This window comes from Pogoniulus pusillus, chromosome 41 (assembly GCF_015220805.1).
Source record: "Pogoniulus pusillus isolate bPogPus1 chromosome 41, bPogPus1.pri, whole genome shotgun sequence".
NCBI lineage: Eukaryota > Metazoa > Chordata > Aves > Piciformes > Lybiidae > Pogoniulus > Pogoniulus pusillus.
Window position 1 is genome coordinate 5,655,527 of NC_087304.1, and position 18,906 is coordinate 5,674,432.

General features: G+C 57.8%; 1 protein-coding gene across 2 annotated transcripts; it reads left to right on the forward strand.

Annotated features, from left to right (window-relative positions):
• The first annotated feature begins 7,843 nt into the window (after positions 1 to 7,843).
• Positions 7,844 to 18,538, forward strand: TLE5 (TLE family member 5, transcriptional modulator). Of its 2 annotated transcripts, none has more exons than XM_064175321.1 (7): positions 7,844 to 8,147; positions 8,558 to 8,655; positions 10,140 to 10,203; positions 12,968 to 13,012; positions 14,723 to 14,785; positions 16,544 to 16,618; positions 17,236 to 18,538. In XM_064175321.1, exons 1-7 carry the CDS (start codon positions 8,121 to 8,123, stop codon positions 17,452 to 17,454), a joined length of 591 nt encoding a protein of 196 aa, XP_064031391.1. In that variant the 5' UTR covers positions 7,844 to 8,120; the 3' UTR covers positions 17,455 to 18,538. The 2 variants fall into 2 exon arrangements, with proteins under 2 accessions (XP_064031391.1, XP_064031390.1); XM_064175320.1 differs by having other exon boundaries at positions 7,850 to 8,147; positions 17,233 to 18,538.
• Positions 18,539 to 18,906: the final 368 nt, after the last annotated feature.

The following is an 18,906-nucleotide window of genomic DNA, read 5'->3' on the forward strand; positions in this document are numbered from 1 at the left end:
GCAAGGGGAGTAGGAGAAAGGTCTGAGTCCTTGCCATGCCCATGGCACACAGTAGGGCTGCTCTAGAAGCTCCTCCTTTGCCCACTGCAGCTCCTGCTGATGGCTCCCACGGGCAGGCTCAGGCTTGTTTTTTTTCCTATGCAGAAGGGATTCAAATGCTGCTTCTGGAAGCTAATTGGCCCAGGAGGCTCGGCATGGTCAAAGGCTCACTGGATTCCCCTGGCTCTCCTGACCATGTTATAGCTTCAGGCTTCCTGTTTATCTCCTACCAAGTGCCTCGCAGGCACCACCCGGAGCTGAGCCCTCCTCTGGAGCTGGAGCAGGCAATTGCAGGCATCTTTGCCATGTGCTTCCTCCTCACGCCTCAGCTGCAAAATCCCTTTCCTGCTTCCTGCAAGGAGTGTGAACTGTTCCTTGCACTCTGGCTGGTAAAAAGGATGATAATTACCCCTAATGGGTCTGCAATAAAAACACAGGGCACGGCAGAAGGAGGGGGAGAAGCAGCCACCATGAGGGATGGAACCCAATTATTCCCAGTCACTGCTAAAACAGGATCAGAGAGGGTGGAAATGTTTTGCCAGCAGTAAAAAGCCTGCCCAGACCAAGGCTTTTCCTTGGAGAAAAGCTCTTTCTGCCCACAGGGCATCCTTGGCAGGGCACAGCCATAGGGCAGGTTCTCATTTATCTTCAGTTGATCTTTGAAGATCAAAATGAAGACCACACAAAGCTGCCCCAGTCAGCACTGGTCCTGAGCTGCTGAGATTTGGGTCTGACCCCTCTGCTGGGGTGGGAATTTCCCCCCCCCCCCCCTTTATTCTTGCCCTGCTGAGGCTCAATGTTGAGCACCTCACTAGAAGAAGGACATTGGAATGGGCTGCCCAGGGAGGTGGTGGAGTCACCATCCCTGGAGGTGTTCAAGCAAAGCCTGGCTGGGGCATTTAGTGCCATGGTCTGGTTGATTGGATAGGGCTGGGGGATAGATTGGACTGGATGAGTTTGGAGCTCTCTTCTAACCTGCCTGGTTCTATGATTCTATGAGGTGCTGAAGCAGGTTCAGAGAAGGGAAACCAGGCTGGTGAAGGGCCTTGCACACAAGTCTTGTGAGGGACAGCTGAAGGAGCTGGGGTTGCTTAGTCTTCAGAAGAGAAGGCTGAGAGGAGACCTCACTGCTCTCTACAAACTTCCTGGAAGCAGGTTGGAGCCAGGCTGGGGTTGGTCTGTTCTCACAGGCAACAAGTGACAGGACAAGAGGAAAGAGCCTCAGGTTGTGCCAGGGGAGGTTCAGGTTGGATATTAGGAAAAATGTCTTCCCATCAAAGGTTCTGAAGCACTGCCACAGGCTGCCCAGGGAGGTGGTGGAGTCACCGTCCCTGAAGGGGGTTAAAAGGTGATGAGGGTTTAATGGCAGTGCCTTAGCAGGGGAGTCTGAGCTCTGGGTGAGCCCAAAGGTCTCTTCCAACCTCAACAGTTCCATGATCCTCAGGTTCTAAATGCAGACCATGGGATGCAGCCACCTGACTTCATGGTCACAGCACTGATGTCACCACTGGTGTCATAAGGACCTTCCCTACACAGGTCACCTACCTGGAGGTGGCAGGACTCAAAAGCCCTGTGCCCAGCAGCCTGTGGGATGGCAGGACCCAAAAGCCCTGTGCCCAGCAGCCTGTGGGGTGGCAGGACCCAAAAGCCCTGTGCCCAGCAGCCTGTGGGGTGGCAGGACCCAAAAGCCCTGTGCCCAGCAGCCTGCAGGGTGGGCAAGACAGTTGCTGGCCACAGCAGGGGTGGCACTGCCATCCAGCCTGTGGCAGGGGGACCCCCCACAGCCCCCACTGCTCGTTCCAACTCTTCCCTGCAGCAAGGAGATTTGCATGGCTGCCGGGGGAGAGGGTAGTGGCACAGAGCTGGGAGGTGGTGAGGGAGAGGAGGGAACAGGGAGAGCACAGACAGATTGCCTATAAATCACTGCAGGGCTGCCAAGCCTGTGCCAGGCGTCTGGAGATTGTGTTATGCTATCTGGAGAAAGTTTAATATCAAAAGCCAATAATCCCTGTGATAAAAGGATGATAAGAGGCAGAGTGGCCTCGAGTCCCACAGGAGCTGGCCTGGATGCAGCCAGGGATGCCCCAGCCTCTCCCCCTCCCCACCACACCCCTGTCACCACTGCTGCCCCAACCCCTCTGGCCTGCCCTGCTGAGCTGGTCAGGGCTCGTGGTGGGATGCACTGCAAGTGCCACAGGGGCAGACCTGTCCCCCAGACCCTCAGCTGGAGATCTGCCTCTACCCAAGCTGTGAAGGCTCAGAGCAAAGCTGGCAGCAGTGGTGCCTGTGTGGCAGGGGCAGAGGGACAGGGATGGGGTAGGTGAGGGAGTGCCAGGCAGCCCAGCAAGGTGGGAACCTGGTGCTCAGGTGCCAGCAGTGCATCAAGTTGGAAGGGATCCCTCAAGGTCATTTTGTCCAACCCTCCTGCAGTCAGCAGGGACATAGAATCATAGAATCACAGAATCAAGCAGGTTGGAAGAGACCTCCAAGCTCATCCAGTCCAACCTATCCCCCAGCCCTATCCCAATGGTCCTGGCCTCTCATTAGCGCTGATGAGAGCTAAGGGTAAGTGTCTAATTGATGCCAACCCCTCCCCAGGCTGCATGAGGGAAATTGCTGCTGCTGTGGCAGGTGGGGCAGGAAGCCTGGAAAGGGATTTGAAAAAGGAGGGGAGCAGGTGTGAGGCTACAGAGACACTTGGGAGGGGCTTGAAAGTTGTGGGGTTTAGTTTTTTTGGGGGTATAGAATCAGTCAGGGCTGGAAGGGACCACAAGGAGCAGGCAGTTCCAACCCCCCTGCCATGCCCAGGGACACCTTCTCCCTAGTATCAGGTGATCCTTGGAATCATAGAAATCATTGAATCAGCCAGGCTGGAAGAGAGCTCCAAGCTCCTCCAGCCCAACCTAGCACCCAGCCCTGTGCACTCACCAGACCATGGCACTAAGTGCCCAGCCAGGCTTGGCTTCAACACCTCCAGGCACAGTGCCTCCACCACCTCCCTGGGCAGCCCATTCCAGTGCCAATCACTCTCTCTGACAACAACTTCCTCCTGACCTCCAGCCTAGACTTCCCCTGACACATGGCTGGAGGTGTTTCAGGCCAGGCTGGCTGAGGCTGTGTGCAGCCTGCTCTAGGGTAGGGTGTCCCTGGGCATGGCAGGGGGGTTGGCACTGGCTGCTCCTTGTGGTCCCTCCCAACCCTGACTGAGTCTATGATTCTATTCTGTGATTCTGTGTGATCTGCTCTGGCAGGGGGGGTTGGACTGGATAAGCTTTGGAGGTCCCTTCCAGCCCCTGGCATTCTGTGGTCCTGTGTCATTTCTCAGTCTCCATCCTGCACAGCACTTGTGCATGCGCTCAGCTTTAGCTGTTGGGGCTTGAGCAGTCCTGAGGCAGGAGTGGGAAGGGGAAAACCAAAATCTCCCTGGTCTCAGGGCCTGAATTGCTGCTCTGCCTTTCCCCCCCCCCCCCCCCCCCCCCCCCCACCTCTTTAACTCCAGGTAAAAGAGACAAAACTCTTAGGGTAAAAGCAGAACCTTGGAGCCTACATTTCCATTGCAACGAGGGCATGACTTTCACCTTGTGTCCAGAGCTTCAGAGAAGAGAATGTCTGTGCAGCCTCTCTCCTTGAACCAGTGCTGGAGTGGGATGGAGTATCTGAATAATTTACAAAGGCTCTTCATTACACAGATTTATTTTTGGCAGCTTTGTTAGACTGCTCCTTTTAGGAACGAATAGGAAGTTGCTCTGGTCTCATTAGGACATCCCTGCATGAACCTTTCCTGCAGGGGGCTGGGGACTGGGACAGCCAAAGGTTCCATTAGCAATGCTAAATATAAACCCCTGGTCCCTGGGCAACCAAGCTCCAGCACTGGTGGGCAGCGACCTGGTGAGTGAGGATGTCCCTAGGGACCTGCCATGGAGAGTGGGAGCAATGTCAGCATCTTCCCCCCCACCCTCTGTGAGAGTCCAGAGGAGGAGCAGCTGTGGAGCTGTTGGCTGCACTTGGCCTTGTTAGGGTTAGAGCTCCTCTCTGCCAGCACCCCCAGGGCCCTCTCTGCCTGGCTGCTCTCAGCCACTCTGGCCCCAGCCTGGAGTTGCTTGGGGTTGTTGTGGCCAAAGTGCAGAACCTGCCCTTGGCCTTGTTCAGTCTCATCCCCTTGGCCTCTGCCCACCCATCCAGCCTGGCCAGGTCCCTCTGCAGGGCTCTCCTCCCCTCCAGCAGCTCCACACTGCTCCTAGCTTGGTGTCATCTGCAAACTCACTGCTGCTGGACTCAATCTCCTGCTCCAGATCATCAATAAAGAGATTGACCAGGACTGTGCCCAGCACTGATCCCTGGGGCACACCACCGGTGCCAGCTGCTGTGGCACCATTCACCATCACTCCCTGGGCCCAGCCCTCCAGCCAGTTGTTGACCCACACCAGAGTGACTCTGCCCAAGCCAGGAGCTGCCAGCTGTGCCAGGAGCTGCTTGTGGCAGACGGTGTCAAAGGCTAGGAGCACCTCTTGTTTCAGGTCACTGTGTGGCAACTTTGCTGCTTTACCTTCACTTAAACCAAAGCAAAGCAAAACAAACCAAACCAAAGCAAAACAAAAGTTCCACTCCAGTTCAGGAAGAAATTTTAATATCTAGATGAGCAACAAAGGGGTGAGCAGAGATGCCAACTGGCTTGGCAGGCATGCAGGCACTCCTGAGTGTCTCATAAAAGAGGGTGTGCTGAATGCCAGGCACCACTGGGTAAGGAATGAACCTTTGGCTGCCCTCCTCATCTTACCTGAGGGGACTGGTGAGGCACAACCCCTCTGCATCTCATTGCCCCTTCCTTCTCCCCACCCATGGCAGCACAGTGACAAGCCTGGCAGGGATCAAAAAGATGCTCCAGGCTTGTTGCAGTGCCTCACACAGAAGCTTAGCAGAGAGGGAGGCCTCAGCTTCGCATGGGGCAGCAGTGACCTAGGCTGGTCTCCTGCACACAGCAGTTCACCAACTGCAGCTCACTGCCCTTGTGCCAACTGCAGAACTGTGTCCAGTTCAAGAGGGACATAGAACTGCTTGAGAGAGTCCAGCACAGAGCCACAAAGATGATGAAGGGAAGAGAACATCTCTGTTACAATGTCTTCAGGGTTCCCTTTTCCAAGGGGGAAGGGGTCTGGAGCCCCTTGCCAGCAGGGAGGTTTGCTGTAGGAGTCTGTCAGGGCTGCTGAGCCACCCTCCCAATTCCTCTGGAGAGGCCTTGAGTAGGGCTAATGGGAGCAGCATCCTGCCATGGGAAGGAGAGTGGAGATGAGGCTGGCTGGGCACCCCTCAGGCACACTGCCAGTGTGGCACCACCTGGGGTGTCCCAGCTGAGGGGAGGCTGAGCATGAGCCAGCAATGTGCACTCGTGGCCAGGAGGGGCAATGCCATTCTGGGGTGGATTAGAAGGGCTGTGGTTAGTAGGTCGAGAGAGGTTCTCCTGCCCCTCTGCTCTGCCCTGCTGAGGCTGCATCTGCAGTACTGTGTCCAGTTCTGGGCCTCTCAGTTCGAGAGGGACACAGAACTGCTTGAGAGGGTCCAGCCCAGAGCCACAAAGATGCTGAAGGGAAAGGAACAGCTCCGTTAGGAGGAGAGCCTGAGGGAGCTGGGGCTGTGCTGCTGGGAGCAGAGGAGACTGAGAGGTGACCTCAGCAATGGCTCTAAAGATGTGCAGGTGAGTGGCAGGAGGCTGCAGCCAGGCTCTGCTGGGTGATGCCCAGTGCCAGGCCAAGGGGCAATGGTGGAAGCTGAGGCAGAGGAAGCTTCTTTTAATCATGAGGAGGAATTTCTTCACTGTGAGGGTGACAGAGCACTGGAACAGGCTGCCCAGGGTGGGTTGTGGAGTCTCCCTCTCTGGATGTACTCAAAACCCACCTGGATGTGTTCCTGTGTGATCTGGTGCAGGAGATGCTGCTCTGGCAGGGAGGATTGGACTGAATGAGCTTTGGAGGTCCCTTCCAGCCCCTGGCATTCTGTGCAAACCCAAGTTTTGGTGGTTATATTTCTCTGCATGCAAAAACAAGGCACTGTGAGCAGGAGCAGGACCCTGACCAGCTGGGTGAAGAGTGGCTACCTTCCTTTCCAACCCTTATTCTGCAGGGACCTCGAGGCTTGCCTGCACTATTAATAATCCTTGGTGTGAAGCTTGTCACAGTTTTCACCACTCCAGAGAGGTGGAAGTGAAAAAGCTGCTGCACAACACACAGGAGGTGTCACAATAACTCAGCTGCTGCATTGTTCTCTTTAAAAACAAACAGCACAACAGCCCTGCCTGCATTGCTGGAGCCATGACGTCTGGGGGCTATTTTTAATCAGAAAATGAACTGATTTCTCAAAGACAGAAGCAGAGCAGCATCTGAAACCGAGGCAAGAAGGCAAATCGTATCCTAGGCAGCTTGGCCAGCACGTCCAGGGAGGTGGCTCTGTCTGCCTGCTCTGCTGAGGCTGGAATGCAGTATCCAGCCCTGGAGTTCTCACCAAGAGAAGGGCACTGAACTGTTGGAGTGGGTCCAGAAGAGGCCATGAGATGATCAGAGGGTTGGAGCATCTCTCCCATGCACACAGGCTGAGAGAGTTGGGGGATGTTCAGCCTGGAGAAGAGAAGGCTGTGGGGAAACCTCAGAGTGGCCTCCCAGTACCTGAAGGAGACCTGCAAGAAGGCTGGGGAGGAGCTGTGTCCCCCAGGGATCAGTGCTGGGCGCAGTCCTGTTCAGTGCCTTTGTTGCTGACCTGGACCAGAGTCCAGCAGCAGTAAGCCTGCAGATGATAGGGATGAGGGATAGGTTGGACTGGATGAGCTTGGAGGTCTCTCCCAACCTGCTTGAGCCTGTGTTTGGAGCCAGACACAGCCTCCTCTGGTGCTCAGCAAAGGCAGCGCTGAAATCAACCCAACCCAACCCAACCCCTGCAGACAAACGCTGTGCAGGACACCCAAACCAAGCCACACCTGACCGTGCTCCCTGCACACTGCAGATCCCCCGAGGCCACTTCAGACTTAAGAACCGGTAAGAAACCGGAGCAGTGACTTTACTAACCCCAAACCCTCCAGGACAAGAGGCAGTAGCCCTCAAGCTGCACCTGGGGAAGCTTAGATATTGGGGAGAACTCCTCGGCTGCAGGAGTGGTCAGGCTCTGGAGCAGGCTGCCCAGGGAGCCAGTGGGGGTGCTCCACAAAGCCGAGCCAAAGTGGCACTCTGGGGCAAGGTTTGGCGGCCAGGGAGGTGCTGAGGGTTGGGCCTGACGGTCGGCGAGGTCTGCTCCAACCGTAACGATTCTCTGCCCCTGCACTTCCCTCTAACCCCAGCGGATAACGATGCAATGCTGCAGGGACCTCTACCCCCTCCATGCAGCTGAGCCGAGGCCAGAAGCCTCCGACCACAGCGGCCTCAGCAAGGAGCTGCTGCGGCGGTGGCTCAGGCGGTGTTAGCTCGGCCCCGGAGCCAGCTGTGGCAGGCGTTGAGCCCGGGACCTCTCTTCGGCACCGGCGGACGGGAGGAGCCCTGGGTCGGTAGAGCTCCCAGCAACAGGCCGCAGCACCAGCAGGAGCTGGGTGGCTCCGGTAGGGGCTCGGTGGGGACGGGGGCGCAGGGACCTGGTCGTGAGGAGCGGAATGCTGATGTAAGGTCCCCGCCGAGGGGAGCCGGACGGCCCCCGGGCTGGCGCACCGGACACAGCTCGAACCGCCCCCAGCTCCCGCACCGCCCGCAGACGGTGCCCGCGGCCGGCGGCACTGCGCGGCGGGGGCGGGGACCGGCGGGGGCGGGGGCGGCCGTGGGCCCGCCCGGCCCGGGGAGGCGGCGGCGGCAGGTGGTGCCGAGCAGCCGCAGGACGGAGCCGGAGCCGCAGCCGCCATTAGACAATAGGCGCCGGCGGCGGGGCGGCGGGAGCGGAGCGGGGCGAACGGCGCGGCCGAGGCGGGGCGGCCGCGGGGCCGGGGCGGCCGGGCCCGGTGCGGACAAAGGCGGCGGTGCGGGGAGCCGCGGCGGGCTGGGGAGCTAGGCGGCGGCACCACCAGCACCAGCACCACCGGGCCGCTCCGTGCGGGGACCGAGCCGCAGCCTGACATGATGTTTCCACAAAGCCGGCACTCGGTACGGCGCGGGCGGGGCTGGGCACGGCACCGGGGGCCGGCGGGGGGCCGCGGGTGGCTCGGCGCGGGGGGCCGCTCGGCCTCCGTGTGGCGGCGCTGGAGGGGCCGAGGTGCCCGAGCGCCTCCCGCCGCCGGCAGCGGGAGGGCGGAGATCTCCGCGCCCCGGCCGGGCCCTGCGGCGGCCGAAGCGCCCTGGCCGCTACCGAGGGGCGGTGGGGGCCGGAGGCAGCTCCCGGGGAAGGGCCCCACGGATGACCTTGGGCGCGTCCTGGGCCTGAGCTTGTTGGGCCTCCAGCTGGCCGAGCCCGGGCTCCCTGGCGGGGGCTGAGCCCCGGGGTGAGGCGTCCCGGGGCGGCCGGAGCTGGGGCGAAGCGCCCGTCCAGCGCCCAGCGCTGCCTTCTCCTGTCCTAGGGCTCCTCTCACCTGCCGCAGCAGCTCAAGTTCACGACCTCTGACTCCTGCGACCGCATCAAGGACGAGTTCCAGCTCCTGCAGGCCCAATACCACAGGTAGGTGTCCCCGGGGGCCGGCCGGGTCTGCCCGCAGCCGCTGCTGGGCTGCCCGGTGGCGGCACGGCACGGCACGGCGGAATCGCTCTGCTGCTTCTTCCTTGCTGCTTCGTTGCCCGGCCGGGAGCACCGAGGAACGGAGCCGGTCACTTAACGTTGGTCTCCTTTAGCCAGAGGACGACCTAAGGCACAGGATTAGTGGCGTCCCCTTGGGAGCCCAGCGAGCAGAGCATTCATCTTCTCCCTCCAGCCAAGGTCTTTCCTCTGAGCGCTGCTTGGCCAGCGTCGTGCGGAGCCTTGCCAGGGCCTCCTGCCTCTTGCTGGGAGTTTTCCTTGGTTGTTCCTGCTGGCTGCCATTCTTGGCCGGCCACTGCTGCGGGGAGCACTTGAATCCCAGAGCCTCCCCTCTTGGGTGGGTGCGTGTGGAGATGCATCTGCTGACCCGCAGCCTGGCTCCTGGTGTTCTTCGTCTGCCTGCCTGTGAAATGAAAGCGAAGCTTTGGGGTTAAATCGGCTGGGTGATGCCCTCTGCTGCAGCCTAGCAGGCTGCGAGGTGCCAGGTGTGCCTCGGTGCCGTGCGGGTGCAACTTCCCTGCCTGCCTTTACCCCCCCCCCCCGCCTCCAGCCTGGGCTCGCCGGGGGGCAGCGGTGCGGAGCTGGCAGGAGCAGGCAGAAAGCTGCTGGGAAATGGCCATTGCTCGGTGTCCCTGTGTCTGGGTAGTGCCAGCAAGTGAGGAGGGCAGCCTAGGAAACATGCCTGCTGGAAGGGAGGCTATACCCCCCCACCAACTCCCCCCTCTCCTCTCCACCCCCTGGACTTAATCTGCTCTAAAAGAAGCAGGTTTTATGTAGGTGAAGCTGTTTCTCGTTTGAAACATAAAACCACAGCACATGCTGGCTGGGGTTGCTGGGCTGGTGAGCTGCAGTCTCATAAAACACGGGGAGCAGCAGCACTTTCTCTGAAGGGTGTGAAGAACTGAGGGGAAAGAGAGGAAAAAACAAAAGGGATGTGCTGCACTTGGGCCTCCCCCACACACACCCCATCCAGAAATGGATCTGGCTTTGGTTTTGAAGTTGTGTTGGAGCATCTCTTGAGAGCTGCAGGAAAGGTCCGTGCTAGAGGCTGGCCCTGGCTGCCAGCAATCAATTGAGGGGAAAGGCAAACCCCTCCCTGGGCAGCCAGCTCTGCTTCTGCTTGGCTTTCTGCTTCCCACCAGAAGGCTTTGCCAGGTCAGTGTCCAGCTGGAGGATGGCCTTGTGCTGCTTCTCTGGAATGCACGTTGGTGGGGCTCCAGCTGGGGAGGTGGGATTGGGCTCTGCTGTGGGCACCGCTGTGCCAGCGCCGGCGTGGCCCAGCTCCAGCCACTCCTCTGAGTCTGGACAGTGGTGCTGAGAAACCAGGACAGAGCTGCGCAGGAAGCAGCTGCCCTGTGAATTCTCTCACCTCCTGTTTGTGGTTTTCTTACTGTTTTCTGGCTTTTCAGCTTGAAGTTGGAATGTGACAAACTAGCCAGTGAGAAATCGGAGATGCAGCGTCACTACGTCATGGTAAGGATGGGCCCTGGCAGCCCAGAGCCATGTGGGTGGCATGGTGGGGACTCCAGCGAGCAGGTGCCCACTGGGTTGTGCCTGGCAAAGGAGCCTTTGCCCCGTGGAGCAGCAGGTCTCTGGGCAAAGGCTGCTGTTGGCTTTGCTTTTTTCACTGGTTTGTGTTGTCTGCGTGCAGCAGCTTGAGGAAGCAGCAGAGAATCGCTGGGCACAGAGAGCTGGAGGGCCCAGGGCTGACTGCTGAGTGGGTGGGGATGGGGCCCTTGGATGTGCCACTGCCTGGCTGCTTGACCTAGCTCTGTGCCCTGGTGGAAGGGACAGCTCTTATGCACCCAAGAAAGAGCTGCAAGGTGCTGGTGTGCTGGCATCTGGGGACTTGGGGAAAGCCATGGCCGGTGAAAGACAAAGCTGTGCTCTGGGAGGTGGTGGAGCTGCAAAAGTGCCCCAAGCCTGGTGGGAGTGGAAGCAGAAAGCAGCTGCTAGGCAAGAGCTGAACCCTCTGCACCTTCCTGTGACTCCTGCAGCCTCGCAAAACCCTGCTGCTGAGTGCTGCCACATCTTGCCAGCCTGTGTGTCCCAGCAGAAAGTGGGCAGAGCCTGGTGCAGGAGTGAGGAGCGGTGCCACATGTGAGCAGCAGGCTTAGCTGTAGCTCAGCTGAGAAGCCTGCCAGGAAACAGCCATGTTCTTGGAGGCAGCCTGATGGTTTGCCTTGCCAGGTGATGCCTCTCTCTTCCCGTGCCTGGAGGAGCCCTTGTAGCAGAGGGGAGGAATGCCAGGCAGGGCTGTGTTGTCTTCCTTTTTCCTATCAAGGAGATAACAGTTAGGTTGTGATACCTTCCATAAAGATGAGCTGGAGCCTTCTTGCCAGCTGCTGCACCTGCCCTGGCACGGAGAGATAAGATGTAGAAATGAACACAGCCACTCTTCAGAGCAGAGATAGGACTTGAAAACCAGAAATAAGGGAGCTGCCCCCTCCACCCTCTTCCACTGTCTGGTGTGTTTAGACTCCAAGGCTTTGGAGCCTTGGGGCTGGGGGGACAAGGAGGTGACTGCTTTGCTGATGTGGTGGTGGGGGAAGGCTTCCCTCTTCTCCCTGGGCAGTGATTGCTTCCCGAGCCTTGCAGCCAGCTTGCAGCTTCTCATCCCCAGGTGTGGCTGAGATCTCTTGGCTGTTTTTGTTGGGTTTGGTGGTTTGTTGTGTGGGTTTGATGTTTTTCTTTTTTTCCCCTTGATGCTGACAGTCTCCAGAATTGATTCTGGTTCCATCAGCAGAGGGGAAGAGCTGTTGCTGGTTGTGCAGCACCCCTGGCTCTGCAGGCACAGCAGCTCCTGCCTCATCTGCGTGGCTGAGCTGGAAGTCACACAGAGCTCTGTCATCGCTCCCCACCGCAGCGAGGCACAGGGAGCACAGAGGAGGGTTTCTGTGGATGTGCAGTGCTGCTGCAGCTGCTCTCATTTTTTTTTTCTTTCTTTCTAAAGAAGTCACAATTAAGCAGCCTGGGGGTCGGGCTTCTGCTTCCTGCACAGCCTTCTGAATGCAAAGAAGCCTGGAGAGAGCCAGCAGCCGTGGTAGAGCAGGCTGAGATTCATGGCGATAGCAAGCTGGGTGCTTCTCAGTCGGTACCAGAGATCTTCTCCTTGCATTAACTGAGCACAGATGTGGAATTTTCCTTTTCTTTCCCTTTGGAAGGATGAGGATTGCAGCCTGCAAGCTGCCCAGCAGTGGTGGTAGAAGCAGGCTTGAGATCATGGCAATGGGGAGCTGGGTGCTCCTCAGCCGTGTGGCATCGGTACCCGAACCTCAGAGGTCTTCTCCTTGCATTAACTGAGCACAGATGTGGATTTTTCTTTCCTCTTTGGAAGAATCAGGATTGCAGCCTGCAAGCTGCAGGAGGGGATTTCTGAGCTCTCAAATATCAAGCCTTAAAACAGCTTCTTCCAGAGGTCAGGAATTAGCTTCTCCTGCCAATAGATTGCTCTGTAGCTGCCTGTTGCTGCTGTGCAGGGATTTTCTGGGTGGTTTCTCTGTGAGGGTTTGGTGGTTTGGGTTGGGTTGTGGGGTTGTTTTTTTTCCACATAGCTTCTCCCCAAACAGCTGGAGCTGTGTGCAGCTGGATGTGTTCTTTGCTAGATGAAGCCCAGTTGTGATCTCTTCCATTTGCTGCTGAGGCAGCCACGTGGGCTCCAGGATATTGGGCAGGCAAAGCTGGCAGGGGTCAGGCTGTAGGTAATGGAAGTCTGTGGAGCCCTGAGCCTTTTTCCAGGTTCAAAGCAGCATCACTCACTCTCACCTTGATGCAGACTGCTGAAAGGTGGCTGTGAGGGGGGGTTGCATGGGGCCCAGCTGGCAAATCCCCAGGTCTCCATCTGCAGCAGCGTGAGGCTGAGGCAGGACGGGCAGGCAGTGCCTGGACTCAGTGCTTCTGCTTTAGACCTGGAGTGGGTCTCTGTCTGGTTGCCTCCTGCTGGCTTTGTCTCCTAGGGCTGCTCTCTCCTCTCTGCCCCCAGCCTTTGCAGAAGACCTTGGTAGAAAACCTATGGAGCTGCTTTGCCTGGTGGAGACTTGGCATTAAAGTGTCTTCCTCTTTAGACCCAGAGTGGGTCACTGTTTGCCTCCTGCTGGCTTTGTCTCCTAGGGCTGCTCCCCTCTGTATCCTTCCAACCTTTGCAGAAGACCTTGTTAGGAAAGCTCTGTGGAGCTGCTTTACCTGGTGGAGACTTGGCATTAAAGTGTCTTTTGTGCTTTTCTCTCCCACTCTGCAGTACTATGAGATGTCCTACGGGCTGAATATTGAAATGCACAAACAGGTAGGGTCGAAGGCATTTCCAAGTGCTCTAATTCCTGAGCAGGGTGGGTTGTGTGCTCTGCTTTGCCCTCTTTTGTCACTTCGGTGGTATTTCAGGAACTACAAATGCCATGAGCCTGTGAAATGTCAGAGCTGCCTTTGAAAGGCAGGGACCCCACACGCAGACACACCCCTCAGGAACGTGGTTCTGGACTGAGGGCTCCCACCTCAGGCTGTGGCCACTCTGGTTCTCCCCAGGGCCTGAACAGGTATTTAAGTACTCGATAAAGACAGTGCAGAGTCTGGAGCTTCACCTCGGAGCTAGTCAGCAGATGCAAACCCAGGGTGGAGGGCAACTGATAATCCCAGGTCCCCCCCACCCTCCTTCCAGGCTCTGGGTGGGTTCCTGGCCCTGTCAGCTTCCCTGGTGCCCAGGAAGGCTTTGTTGTGGTCACCCTAATGTGACAAAACACTTCTGGCTTCCCCCAGGCTCTTGCTGCAGTCAGGCCAGAACTGCTGGGCTGTGATTAGGTAACCTGATGGACAGACCTAAGAAAGCCTCCTTGTGATGGAGGCTGTGCTGCAGCCTGGATAAGTTTGTTCATTACCCTCACTGGTGGTTAAGTTGTTAATTATCCCCAGTGGCTAATTACCTGTGCTATTAACACTGTGAGCCTCCTCTGAGCCTGACTATCTGGCTTCAGCTGCCAGTCACAAAGTCACCTCTGTTGTGGCTCAGTTAAAAGCCTTCTTAGCACAGTTCTGCTCCTCACAAAGGCACCTGGTGACTCCCATCCCATCACCCTTGTTGGTGAGCCCAGGAGACTGGCTTTGCTGGGAAAACTGGCATCTTGGTGCAGGATCTGAGCCACCACTGCTGCCCCATGAGCTGTCTCCCAGTGTAGTCTGCTCCCCTCTGGTGCTGGTGGAGCTCCCTTGGTTAGTTTTACTTGGTGCTTAAACCCCTTGGCTCTGTTTGACTCCATTGGAAGGTGATTTGCTGTTGGGAGAGCACTGACCCACCCAAAATGTGCCACCTGCTTGTGTGAGGCTGGGGAATCACAGACTGCTTTGGCTTGGAAGGAGCCCTAAAGATCCTCTAATTCCAGCCCCCTGCCATGAGCAGGGACACCTCCCACTAGCCCTGGTTGCTCAAAGGCTTCACCGACCTGGCCTTGAACACCTCCAGGGCTGGAGCATCCACAGCCTCTCTGCTGTCTCACCACCCTCACAGGGAAGAAGCTTCTCAGTCTCTGAATGGCTCCAATCCTGCATCTGGGCCACAGGGCAGGCTGGCAGAGGGCAAATGCTTGCCTGTGGGTAGGGGGAGTCTCAAGGGGCTGAGGGGGAGTCTGAAGGGGCTGAGCAGGAGGCTGGGCAGAGGCAGCAGGTTTGCCCCTCTGTGGCTGCATGGCAAATGTAATTCAGCACATCTCCATCTGGGTCTGTCCTGAGTTTCCTTTGTGATTGCTCCCAGTTCTGTGCATGAGTATCAGGGACCCAGAGAGGGAAGGGAACACTGAGAACTTATCTTTGCAGTCAGCAGCACTGATTTATTTCATCAGTGTGGTGACCCCAGGACACTGCCAGCATCTTTTAACGTGGGGGGGGGGGGGTTTGCCTAGGTGCATTTGGGAACTTGGGCCATGCCTGGGGAGGGGGCAGCTGGTGCTGAGGGTGGTCAGCCCTGAGCCAGCTGATGCCTTTGCTCTGCATTCTTCACACCTTTCAGGCTGAAATCGTCAAGAGGCTAAATGGGATCTGTGCACAGGTTCTGCCCTACCTTTCACAAGAGGTGAGTCAAAGAGTCACAGAATGGCAGAGGTCGATAGGGACCCCTGGAGAGCAAATCCCTCCTCCAAGGCAGGTTCACCTAGAGGAGGTCACACAGGAACACATCCAAAGAGGGTTTGAGTGCCTCCAGAGATGGAGGCTCCAACACCTCTCTGGGCAGCCTGTTCCAGGGCTCCATCACCCTTAAACGACAGAAGTTCCTCCTCCTGTTTAGATGGAACTTCCTGTGTTCAAGTTGGTGCCTGTTAGCCCCTGTCCTGTCACTGGGCACTGCTGAGAAGGGACTGCTCCCATCCTGCTGGCACCCACCCTTTAGCTCTGGGTCAGCAGTGATGAGATCCCCTCAGGTTTCTCTTTCCCAGACTTGTTTTTTCCAGCTCTCTCAGTCAGTTGTTCCTCACAAGGGAGGTGTTTCAGTCCCCACAGCAGCTTTGCAGCCCTTTGCTGTGCCCTCTCCAGCAAGTTCCTGTCCTACTTGAACCAGGGAGCCCAGAACTGGACACAGTGCTCCAGCTGAGGCCTCACCAGGGCTTGGTCTGAGCTCTGGCTCAGGGGAAGCATTGGGGGTGCAGGGGGCAGTGAGGCACTGCAGCCTTCCCCCACAGGCAGCCTCTCACCTCTGCTTTGAGGAGCCTCAAGCTTGCTCCTGGCCCCTGAGCAGCAGCCCCAGGGGCTGTGTGGGGGTGAATGTGCTCACTCAGCCCCTTCCTTGGCAGCTGTGGACAAAGCTGAGCTCTTCTGCCTGTGGTTCCTGAGTCATTGGCCACTTCTGCACAGGCAACTAACCGAGGGAGGGGGGCAGTTAAAAAAATACCTCCATATGGCTCCTCCTTGAGATCTGCTTCCTCTGCCTCATTAATTAATGTAGCTGATTTGCTCCTCCCACTCCCTTGAGAAGTTAATTGGGAGGGCTTGGGAGTTGCTGCCTGAGGCAGGAGGAGGATGAAGCACCTCGAGTCCATCTCCCAACACAGAAGCTGAACTCTGTGGCTCTTCTCGTGGCCCTGGGCCAGCTGTGGGAGGGAGGTGGTGGGTTTTTGGGCTGGGTTAGCTGTGGGGGTTGGAGGACAAGCTCTGTGTGTTGCTTTTTTTCCCCACCCACCTGTTCTTGGGGAAGACAAAGTGGTTTGCTGAGCAGACCAGAGCTGCCTAATAACTAAGCCACGAGCACCTTAGTGCAACCCCTTCCCCAACCCTGGTGGTAAGGAGTAGGCACTTGCTGGAGTGCAGTGGACAGGCCTGCTCTGCAAAGACCTTCTGCTGCCTCAGAGCAAGTAAAGTTGTCCTTTCTTGCTCTTAAATATGTGGCCCAGCTGCTTTTTCCTGCCTGTGTCTGGAACAGCTGTGTTGGGCTCTTCCGCAGCAGCATCTCCCAGCTGCTGCAGCAGTTGGGGCCTGGGATGTGTCCCAAGGAATGGGAAGCTTCCTAAAGAGCTTCTGCTTTTATTGAGGGTTTGTTTGGGAAAGGGTCTGGCTTTGGGCAGGGGGAAGGCAAGGAATCCACCTTGGGGCTCTGTGCAGAGTTGGGACAAGGAAGGGAGTAAGAGGGGACTTAACCCTTTGGTGAGGAAGGAGGCAGTTGTGCCTCTCTCCCTGCTGCTGTGGGGTAAGGTCATTGTCACAAGTGCCAATGGCAGCACACAGGTGTCTCCTGCTGTGGGCTTTAACCAGCCTGTGTCTGGGCCCTGGCATTGCAGTGCTGGCAGCTGGCACTCTGCTCCCTGTGCTACCCAAAGTGACTCTGAATTCCTCTGTTCAGCATCAGCAGCAAGTCCTGGGAGCCATTGAACGAGCCAAGCAGGTCACGGCGCCAGAACTGAACTCCATCATCCGTGTACGTGAGGCAGCTGTAGTTTGGGTTGGGAGGGGTGGGAAGCTCTGCCTCTGGCCTTGGAAACAGAGCTGGGCAGGACAGCCACGGCCTGGGCTTGTGCCTTTGAGTCCTGGGAGCAGCTCTCCTGGGCTGAAGCTGACCTCTGGGTTGCTCCTGCTGGCACGGGACTGGTTTTGCCCAGACTTGTCTGGGCATGGGGTTGCAGCATTCCTGCTCCGTCCCAGCAGGGTGCAAGGAGAGGAGCTTTGGTCTGGAGCAGGAACTACAGCAGCTCCTTGCCACGAAAACACCATCTGCTCGTGGGCAAGGTCAGGAGGGCTTTAACTGCAACCTTTGGAGCATGCTAGAGCCTGAGACCAGCTGTCCCGTGGGCCTGGGGCTGTGTGTGGTGCTGGGGAACGCTCCATTGAGTCTCCTTTTGAAGACTCCAATCTCTTCCCCTCCACGACCCGAGGCTGTGATGCTTGCAGGGACCTTGAAGTCTCTGGTGTAAAACCTTGGCCGCTGGCACAACCTGCGAGGGCAGCCCCAGGCCTTTGGGTTGGGGGTCCAAAGTACACCCAAAATGACACTGCCCCTCTCGTGTCTCCCTGTCTGTCCATCGTTCTCTACAGCAGCAGCTTCAAGCTCACCAACTGTCGCAGCTCCAAGCCCTCGCCCTGCCTCTGACTCCGCTCCCCGTGGGCCTCCAGCCCCCGTCCCTGCCCGCTGTCAGCGCTGGCACAGGGCTCCTTTCCCTCTCGGCCTTGGGCTCTCAGGCTCACCTCTCCAAGGAGGACAAGAACGGCCACGATGGGGATGCCCACCAAGATGACGACGGGGAGAAATCGGATTAAAGCGGCCAGGGAGGGGCTGGGGGCGGGGGGAGGGGAGGGCGCCCGCTGGGGGTTGGTGGGGGGGATGTGGGTTAATGCAAGATGCAGTATCTCTCTCTAGTCGCTGCGCAGCAGAACCGCGGGGGCTGGTGTTTGGTGGCAGCTTGCCAGGCCTGTTCCCACGGGCAGCAGTGCCTGGGGGATCCCCTCCCCACACTGCCACCCTCCCCCCTCCCCGAGCCCGGGCGGGCTGCTGCGCAGCGATGCCATAGCAGTGACCGTGTGGCCGATTGTGCTCTCCCCGTGCCCAGCCCTGGCTTCCCTGTCCCTGCACCTGCTCCCGAGCCGAGCCACAGCCTAGCCCCGGGTGGCTCTGGGGCCGCTTGCCCCCCGCCTGTCCCAGCTCCTCAGTGCCATGGGGCTGCCCTCTGCCCGCTGCTCCTCCTTGGTATTTAAAGCCTCCCCCTGGGTCCTAACGGTCTCTGCACAACCCCCTGCTGGGATCCCTGCCCTGAATCCATCTCCTCCCTCCTTCCCCAAGCGCTCTTGATCTCGTGGCATCACCCTGGCCCTTCTTTGCCCCTCCTGCACTAATACCAGGCTGGCACCTTGCTCTTCTGCATGTATCTATTCTTGCCCAGTCCCCTAGCACCGTGGCAGGACAACGCACTCCAGCCGCCAGGGCTCCTTCTTGGCTTGGGGCTGGAGTGGGGGAGCCTCTGCCACCCGCTCCCCTTTGGCATAGCAACCTGGCTTTTGGGGGAGGGGGGGTGAAGCCTGGGCAGGGGTGGGGAGCAGGCAGACCCCAGAGCCTTTCCTGGTCCCTTCCATGCATCCCTGTCCCCCCAGTGTAGAGGATACAGCAGCTTTCTCTGTCCTTATCTCCGTGCTCTAGCGTTGTCTTCTAAAAAAACAAAAATGGAACAAAAAAAGAGAGAGAGAGGAATAAAATAATCATCTGGTGTTTGTATATAGTCCTTTAGAAAGATCTTGGTTTGCTTTTTGTGTTAATCACTTGACCTATAATAAGAGGAACTGAAAAATGCTGTATCGAGGACGTACAAGCTGTGCCTTTCAAATAAAGAAATAAGAAGGTTGGTTAAAAGCCTGACTTGCTGCCTGCTTTTGTGGCACCTTTGGGGGGGGGCTTTTAAAGTGCTTCCTTTCCCTCTCCTGCCCTCCTAAACCCCTCACTGGTCACTAGAGAAGAACAGGTAGTTTTGGTGGTTTGCCATGGATTCTGCTCTGGTTTCCTCCTCTGCTTCTCTCTGGTGAGATTCAATCTGGAGTGCTGCAGCCAGTTCTGGAGCCCCTGGGACAAGAGGGATGTGGAGATGCTGGAGAGTGTCCAGAGCAGGGCCAGGAGGATGCTGAGAGGGCTGCAGCAGCTCTGCTGTGAGCACAGACTGAAAGAGTTGGGGCTGTGCAGGCTGGAGCAGAGGAGGCTCCCAGGTGACCTTCTTGTGGCCTTGC

What these genes read in the sequence shown, in the direction of transcription:
- TLE5 (XM_064175320.1), top strand. Translation starts at nt 8,121, where the DNA reads ATGATGTTTCCACAAAGCCGGCACTCG. An exon ending in ATATTGAAATGCACAAACAG is followed by an intron (nt 13,013 to 14,722) that starts GTAGGGTCGAAG and finishes CACACCTTTCAG; the next exon opens with GCTGAAATCGTCAAGAGGCT. An exon ending in TGCCCTACCTTTCACAAGAG is followed by an intron (nt 14,786 to 16,543) that starts GTGAGTCAAAGA and finishes TCCTCTGTTCAG; the next exon opens with CATCAGCAGCAAGTCCTGGG.